This window comes from Oxyura jamaicensis, chromosome 7 (assembly GCF_011077185.1).
Source record: "Oxyura jamaicensis isolate SHBP4307 breed ruddy duck chromosome 7, BPBGC_Ojam_1.0, whole genome shotgun sequence".
NCBI lineage: Eukaryota > Metazoa > Chordata > Aves > Anseriformes > Anatidae > Oxyura > Oxyura jamaicensis.
In genome coordinates this window covers 14,391,559-14,400,417 of record NC_048899.1, presented here as the reverse complement: position 1 = coordinate 14,400,417, position 8,859 = coordinate 14,391,559, and the positions used below count along the sequence as shown (strand labels likewise).

At 42.7% G+C, this 8,859-nt stretch overlaps 1 protein-coding gene across 2 annotated transcripts in view; it reads right to left on the bottom strand.

Annotated features, from left to right (window-relative positions):
• Nucleotides 1-221: 221 nt before the first annotated feature.
• Nucleotides 222-8,859, bottom strand: part of CD28 (CD28 molecule) — a 15,392-nt gene continuing 6,754 nt past the window's right edge. For both annotated transcript variants that reach the window (XM_035332371.1, XM_035332372.1), the window contains exons 3-5: nucleotides 3,992-4,345; nucleotides 3,604-3,722; nucleotides 222-840 (exon numbers count right to left, since the gene is read on the bottom strand). In XM_035332371.1, coding sequence (XP_035188262.1) covers nucleotides 700-840; nucleotides 3,604-3,722; nucleotides 3,992-4,345 — 614 coding nt within the window. In that variant the 3' untranslated portion in view covers nucleotides 222-699. The remainder of the gene's footprint in view (nucleotides 841-3,603; nucleotides 3,723-3,991; nucleotides 4,346-8,859) is intronic.

Here is an 8,859-nt window from a genome sequence, read left to right as displayed (position 1 = left end):
CTTCAAATGGCCTTTATGAACATTTACAAAGTGTCCATCCTAAAGACTCACATGTTGAATGTTGAGTCATTTTCTTTCAGTCCTGGTTTGTCCTGATGGCTCATTTGCACTGTAGCCTAATTGCCTGGATGCCTTCTGGCTGACTTTTCCATCTCTTTCAAGCACGTGTCTTGACTTTCAAACTGTGCCCTGCTCTCAGAGGGAAGACGGCTTGTTTTTTCCCCATTTTTTCCATATTTAACAGCAACATTTTTTTCTGAGGATTAGACATTCAGGAAAAGAAATTACAGGCTAAATCTAAGGGAGCAGTTATTGGGAAAGGTCAGATGTTCTGGTTCTGGTTCCCCCAACAGCTGAACAAAACCACCAGTGTTAAGAGGAGACCAGCTCCGAGATCCGATGCCATCCTTTTCTCTTACCCACTGACAACCCTCAACAGAAGTTGCATCTCATTTTCAGCCATCACGGAAAACAATCCTTTTTTTTTTTTTACTTTTTCCCCCTTTTTTATGTCTGCCTTTTTTTTTTTTTATTTTCATTTTGCATAACACTGAAGTTTAGCCAATACTTGCTATGGTGTAGGTATCCATGGTCAGTAATAACAAACGTGATGAGAAAACAACAGGCTGTCCTTCCCTGTCCAAGAGCAAGTGACTGCCTAGAAGCACAAGAGGATAGTGGTGGGTCAGCTGGTGGCTGTCACGGCTGCCAGGAGCGATACGCAGTGTAGTCTCGTGTTGGTGCGTAGGATGGGTAACCCTTGTTCTTTTGGTAGGGTGGATGCCGGGGAGTCATGTTCATGTAGTCACTCTGGTGGTACCTGTTCTTCTTGGACTTTTGCTGTGGGAGAAGGGGCAAGAAAAGTGTGAAACCATTTCTGCAACTAGCCTGTCCCACCTGGAGTGAACATTCAAAAAGGGGAAAAAAAGAAAGGGAAGAGGGATCCTTTAAGCAGAGAGCTTTTGAGCATTAATAAAATGTGAGCAACATAAGCAATGCATTTGATTTTTCCCTTTTTTGAATTAACAAATTGTCTCAGCCAACAGTTGGATACATTAACTGCTGACGGTCCTGGCTCAGGGTCCTAGTTCAAGAAAGCAGGCATATTGATAAGAAAGCCTCAGGTTTAAATACGTTTACAGAAGAATTAGAATACATGTTCTCATAATATAATCCATGGAATTTGCCGAGCCTGAATACAAGTCTACAGCTTATCTGCCGAGAGATGCGGAGTGTCAGTTCTCTGGGTGAAGGAATGCTGCAAACCAAGGAGACAAACTGATTTCTCTCGCCACCAATTCTCAGCTATGAAATGACTCAGCAGAAGCAATGCAGCCTGAGCAGTGAAGGCTGTCCTCATTTATTAGGAAGGAAAAGAAACTGGCTTAACTGAAGCAGAACAAGAGCAGGAAAAATCAGCCCAGGCTATATATATCATGACTTGCCTACCATTTACAGCAGGAGCACATAATGTATATGTGGTTCTGAGCACTCTTTCAAAAGGCAAAAGAGCCAGAGCTCATGATAATGTTCTATCTGAGCCTTAAAAATCTCATTTCCAATGTTGAATTTCTGCCTTGTAGTGCCCCTGTGAGACACGTAAGGCATCTCTTTCAGAAATAAGAGTAGCAGAAGACAGGTGAAATAATTTGCCTATAATGATAGAGGAAGTTTGTGGCTACAACAGAATTTGCACCTGTGGCTCCTGCAGGCTATGCATAAGGTTAGTGTTCTTGCATAGCTTAAGGCCTTCTTACAGGGACTAGGGAAAGTGCTTCCATTCTTTTTCCTTAATGCTGATTATACTTTTTTTTTTTTTTTTTTTTTTTAAAAACTCCTTTTTACTGACGTTTCCTTTTTGCATACACACACACACACACACACACACTGCAGTGTGTACATGTGATGCTGTGGAATTGGAGGAGGTCTGCCTTAGAAAATCTAATGGCTGAATTATGCTCTACCTGCAGTATGAGGCCGTTAATTGCTGTGAGACACTTCAAGCTTTTTGATGTTAATGTTATATATATGCTAGGTGTTGAATGGAAATTACATGCTACTTAAGCTATGCAGTGCTGATGGTGCACTTAATCATTAGATACAAAAGTTTAATCTGTCTTTGTTTATCTCCATAATATAAAAAAATAATAATTAATCTATTAAAATTGAAGAGGTAATTTCTCATTAGAGAAATACATTTTGCTAGCATGAGTGAGTGCTGGATTGTTCCGGGATGAAGTATGGCTGCTTCTGTAGAGGAAAGCAGTTTTCCTCCAAGGCAGGCAGAACTGTGAGGAATTAGACAAATCTTTAGCTGCTTTCAGGAACTCGAGAGAAACAGACTTGCTATGGCTGTTAGGTATCATTTTTAGGACCTCATTTTAACATCTACAATGTCATGTAGGCAGCTTTATTTACATTCAACAGCACTCCAAGTACATCCACGCGCATGGTGTGTGTTATCAGGAGAATACCACCAGCAGCGATAACAGCAGGTAAAAACTGATGCAGCAAACAGCACACATCACAGTGCAGCCTTGTCACTCTTGCAGACATCTTAGTAGCACAGTGCGTAGCCATTGGGTACCAAAAGAAAATAGCAGAGAGAAAATGGTTCAGATTGTGAACGATGGATTTGAAGCTATAATATCTCATCAGCCACTGTCACACAGCACGGTAACACCAGCAGCTGTTTGCTGTAATCCTCTCGGCTCTCCTCTCAGTCAGTCTCTACAGTAAGACACAAAGAGGGACCACGTAACCTGCCTTTGCAGTTTGCTTTGTCAATGTCTGATTCAACTGTTTTGCATTAGAAATATGTATATATTGAGCTCATTGTTCAAGTCTTTCCCACGTGGAGTAAGAAGTGTAAAATCACCTCTGGGAAACTGGGATCCCAGGACTTGTCCTGGAAGGTGGCATTCTGCTGCCCCTTCCTCACATGTCACGCTCTCTTTATTCCAACAGGGGTGCTTGTTGAACCAGGCAGAACTGAATGTGACATGGGCCAGGCAAATCTCCAGAGACATTAGAAAGCCAAAATAATGAGCCACGAGACTGTCTCTGCTTTCTTAGGGTAAACGCACTATTGAGACCTTCGTGCCCCTGTTCTCTTGCAGTCAAGCTGCCAAAAAGGGTGGGTATGAGAAGGAATTGCTGGATAGGCACGAGACATCAGTGCAGGTGGTCTTGGGCCAGCTGAGGGCTCCCTAAAGATTGTTTTACTGTAAGCGAGCACCTTCTGTCAGAGTAGTCTCAAGGGAGTTTGCCAGGGGTGCTTGGAGAGGTAGATTTCCCTGACAGGGACAGCTGGCTGGAGCTGGAGACTGTATCCCAATTTGGCTGGTGTGCTGGGCATCACAAACATTATGGCACTGCTGTTTGCTTTAGGACTCTACTACAGAGGCTGACTGTCCACCTGGTGAGCATCTGATGTTCCAGCTGTTTTGGGGCATAGCACAGGTATGCACGTGTAGCTGGGGTAAAGAAGCACTGTGATCCTGAAGTGAGGGATATCAGTGAACTTGCGGTAAACAAGGCAGGTAGCCTGAGAGATGAACTAGGGACAAAGAGCATACAGAGCAAAGGAAAATAGTTTCTTACCCAGTAGCTAATAAAGATTGCAGTTATTAGGATACTGTAGAAAGCAAGAAGTCCCGTCACTGCCACCATAACCCAGTAAGAAATTGCAGACTGAGGCTCTTGTGTTTGGACAGGTGTCTCTTTAAGGAAAAGAACAGAAAGAACTTTAAGCACTTAAAAGCAAAAACCTCGATCTCTGCTTATTTGCTCCTTGTTCCAACATGCCATTTATATTAATCGTATCATACACCTGTTTAAGATGTCCTTCTCGGGATATCAGGAGCGGGAATGTTATTTTAGGAGGCAACCAACTATTTTTTTTCTTTATAAAGAAACAAACTGCCTCAGGCCATCATATAAGGAGTGTGTATAGGGAGGGATACTGGCCTACAGAGATTTCTCAGCTTACCTTTCACATGAATGACTGTCCCGTTGCTCTTCTCATTGTAGACATATGGAGGTGGATACATGGCTTCAATTTTGCAGAAGTAGATGTCAGTTTGGTTGGCATTCATGTTCCAAAGATTGAAGATTACTTTGTCTTCATAAAATGTCCCCTGGCAGTTGAACTCTTTATTGGAATTACTGCTAGATTTGGTCTTGTTCCATGAAATAAAGCAGACTTCAACTGCACTGTCTGTTCCTTTGTGCAGCGAAGCTCGAAATTCCTTCCCTGTTCCATTGTATGAGTAGTTGCAGACTAGGTTTGCCGTTTTGTTGGCTACGATGAGCAGAGGATGCTGAGCCACTAAAATCTTGTTTTCTGGAAGGGAGGGCAGAAAGAGAGAAAAACATTTGTTTGCAAGATATAGCATGAGGCTTCAGAACCACACATCCTCCGGTGCAGCTCTTCTCCGTGTCTCCTCTCCTCTACTGATGCTCCCTACTAGGGAGCACATAACCAGCAAGCAGCCAAAGCAGTTTCTCACAGGAGCTCATTGCAGCAATCCCCCTCTTTATAAATAACTACAAAGTCACTAGGGGAGCCCATGAGGTCGAGGGTGTTTTTCTTTAGAGTCAGGAAAAGAGGACAGAAAGTGGCTCATGTGATGCAGGCTGAACATCAAGACCCAAAAGGCTGCCTCGTTTATTTGTTTGTGTGTGTGTTGAAGGCCACCTTAGTCTACCCTTTCCTTAGGGTATCCAAGCAGATTCCCAGGGAACACTCCGGAGTGAAAATACTATGAATTTAATGCTTACTTAAGTAGTCAGGTAAGAGAGTATTACTGATACACTTGCTTTTTAACCCAAGGACAGTCTTGAAGAGTTTGCAGGTGGAATTTGTTTAACCATTTCAAGGGGTTTGGGCCTTGGACAAAGAGCACTAAAAGCATGGACTGCTATCATTTTAATTTTAAATAAGTCATTTCACTAGCTAGCAGCTGTAGCAGATTCTTAATCTCTCAGAGGACTCAGGATCTGACTAATCTGACACTGTGTTGGCACTTAGCACTTGAATGGCCTGCAAAAAAGCATGTCATGTGAAGGTATAATTTGATTTGGATTGACCGGACTGATAGATAAACAGGAAATGTTTTCTGACGTGTAGAACTCCGTGCTACAATTTGCCGAACAATGAAACAGTGCATAGACTGTGCAGAGGGACAGCTTCTTCCAAGAAAATTCATCCTGTACAAATGAGGCCTTACTTTTCAAATTATGACCTGTAAAAGGAAGGAGGTTTGAGTTCTTAAGCTAGGAACTTGCCAGAAGCAAGGAAAGTCTTTTGTGTGTGTATATAACCACATGCAAGTTCAGCTCATAGGAGGTCTTAGAAGCCTTTGATGGATCACTGAGAATTGCTGTGGTTGAGAGAATGGCAATTGTATCTCTCCAAAATCTGCTGCAAAACTTGCCTTCATTCTGCTTAACCACGTGAGGATCCTTGAAAAGGCTGGTTAGGGAAATGCAGTGGGAAGGGGGCCAGATGCAGAATGCCCGGAATATAAGTGTTTCAATGTGTTTAATATTTAGGACTAAATGGCTCCATGTAGTGTGCTCACACAGGCACAAGAAGAGGGACCACCCCAACCTCTTGAGTAGGACACTCTTTTGGGGTGTAGGGGACCCAAGTTCAGTTCCGTGCTCTGGTTTGGTCAGAGACCTACACCTGCCTCCCTCAAGCCTGGTGAGGGACTGGCCCTCTTGGGAGCTGCACAAACATCAGCCTGAAAGAGACCACTGAAGTCATCTGGTCTAGTGCTCTGCTTTCAGAGTCAGACATAAGACAAAAGGTAGAGAAAGCAGATCTGTTTGTACAATTGACACATCATTTACATAGATCCAAAGAACGTCTGCTCCCAATACCACATAGTGTATCCACAGGTGCTATGGAGCCACTTTTTCATGTTGAAAGTATCTCACTTTGCTCAGCTTTCATTATGAGAGCTGCGAGTGAAGACAGTGAACATACATGGTGGTCACAGATATCACAGGGACTTGAGAGATTCAGGTGTAATCCCAGCTCTGAATCAAAACAGAAGATGGACTTGAGTATGGGTCTTCCAAATCCAGAGTGAAAGCCTTTCTCCATCTGATTATCCTAGGCTCTGGCTCCCGTTCTTATGAATTTTATGGTTGCTAGAAATTTTCCTAATAAATTGCTATTTCCCTGCCAGCTTCTGTTCTCCCACCACTCTGCATGTGAAAATTTCCTAGCAGCTCTGCTTATCTGCAAGCTGGTAAAAGGGTCTGTAAGGCTGTTGCTCTCCAGCTCCCCAGAGGCTTGAGCGAAGTTCGTGCTAGATTTCTTTCATCAGCCACTGCTGATTTATGAGGAAGTTAAGAAGCTGAGCCAGAAACCTTCTTCTAGGTATACCCTGGCATACCAATAATTGTAAGACATGAAGGGAACAAGACTGGAACAGGGAGTGAAGTAAACACAAAGAGATGGATGATTTTGCCAGTACTGGTGGTAGGATGTGGGCAGTAAAAACAACCCACGGCCAGCAGGTTCCAGTTACCAACCCAGCCCATGAAACTGCTGAAGTTGTTCATTTTCTCACTGAAAGCCTTGTTTACAGCCCTTTCTTCTCATGAGAGCAGAAAGACATGAGGCAAGGAATGCTCTGGTGCCTTGTCTTTAGCAAAGAAAGATTTCGCAGTCCATCCTCCGTGTGTCTCTCCGTTCAGCACAGCTAGCTTGGAGGTTGGAGCAGAGCTTGTCACAGCTCAGAAATCTCATGTTTGCAGGGAACCCAAACACCATGAAACATTTTGCTTTGATGAAGAGTGAGCATTTCCATGCTTTCCTGCACAAAGAGCCACACATCTTGGAATCCCGGAACAGGGAGGCCAAATAACAGCAGACAAGGCAGGTTTCTATCGGAGGTGTTGCCTGTGGTGAATTTTCATCGAAATGAAGACATTTCAGCAAAACATTTCAGTTTCATCGAATCAGCATTTTCCGACAAAAGTTCTCACATAGGCTTATAAGGCATTCTAAGCAAGGAGTGAGGTTTGCATTTCACCTCTTTAGACATGGTGTTTGATCGTATTTTTCTTGTCCAGAAAACTCATCTTTGGCCCAGGTGGGAATGTGCAAGAACCCAGCAGAGTTGTTCTCTGTTAGCAGAACAGAATTCTGCGCATCTCACTTGGGATAGTTATTCTGATTTTCACCCCAGTAGTGCCCACCACTACAACCCTGACTGTCACAGGAACCGAATACACCTTCAGAAGGGATTTTTCTGTTTCAGAGCTTACAACCAAAACAGGCATTCTGGAAGAGGCACTTGCAGAAGCACTGCACCTCCGAAAAAAATGCTTGCCTGTTTTTCACTGCAAGTGCTTACCAACACCTGTTTTTCAGTGCAAGTACATACAGAAAAACAGGTGGATGTTTATTGCTTAGCCTGAGCAGATTTTCACTATGTCCAGAGGAAAGACAAAGAACACTGAAAGTCTCATCACTGAGGGACCACCTTCAAATGCTGTTTACACTCTTCTGCAGAGCCCAGTGACTTACCTCACCTTTTGCTGCTGTGAGCTAGTCTGGGTTCCTGATGTACAGTAGGACATAGCTTCATGCCTCGAGCTCCACTATTTTATTACAGCTTTGGACTATTTCTGCCCCTGCCATGATATTTTGCTAATTGTCAACTGGACTTTTTTTGATGCAGCAGGTGAAGAAAATATTTTCCTTCAACTTATTTCTTGGATTTCTGGCCCAGTCTTGCCATGCAGGCTGGATGTTGATAACGCAGCCCCATGCTGCCGATGTTGAGGTGGCTGACCAGTTGCAAAAAGCTTACTTGTGGAGCATTAAATGAAGACTGCGCCTAAGTGATTCCTTTAAGCCAAGCTTAAACTGAATCTGCTTTCAGAAAGTGGCTTTGCTATGTCAAATCTGAACTGGTTGAGGGAGGTCTTTTGTTTTTCATTTTGGGAACTAATGAGCACCACATGAATTGGTTGGGCTGCAATGCCAGCAGGGCTGGGGCAAGGCAGGCTTACCCCACAGGCAAGTTAGACAGGCCCCGCTGTCATCCTGCTCCTCCAGGCTCGTGGTTTTTTTTTTGAATCAAAGAGCATCGGTCATGCCAAAATGTGTTTTAATTTTGCAGTGAAAAGAAATTAAGGCAAAACATCCCTTTTTTCATTTCTGATCTGAATAGGATTTGAGTATATTCTTTGTAGGATTTGGACCAGTCTGAGCAAACTTGAGCTGAAGTTGCTTTTGCCTTCACAAAGGAAGTTCTTCTCATGTCTCTTTGGGTTTGTTAAAATGGTGAAACTCTGAAACATCTCATATGTGTTTCCAATAGCATATGTTTTCCCCTAAATAGGTTCACAATTGCTATTTCCAGAGTTGTGTTCAGTCATGCTGCATAGTAATAAATATCTATGTCTTGGCCTTAGCCAGAAAATGGCAGATACAAAAAATCTTTGTCTACAGTTTCAAAAATCTATAAGGTGTAGAAAAGTAAAATCATTTAAATCAGTGTGCGCACACTGCAGGCTTTCTCAGGATCATAAGTTGTATAAGCAACACTGTACAACTCTTTGTTGAGCTTTTTTGTATGTTATTTGTCATGTTTGACATATCTTATAATCACATGTGAGGGTTTTTTTGCATCACGACAAAATGCTGGCCATCCATAATAGCGGTAATACACAGACTCCCTAATCATGGACCCCGGTGCAGGCAAAACTTCACTGAAGTTTTGTCTTTCTTTTTTCTTTTCTTTTCTTTTTTCTTTTCTTTTCTTTTCTTTTCTTTTCTTTTCTTTTTTCTTTTCTTTTCTTTTCTTTTCTTTTCTTTTCTTTTCTTTTCTT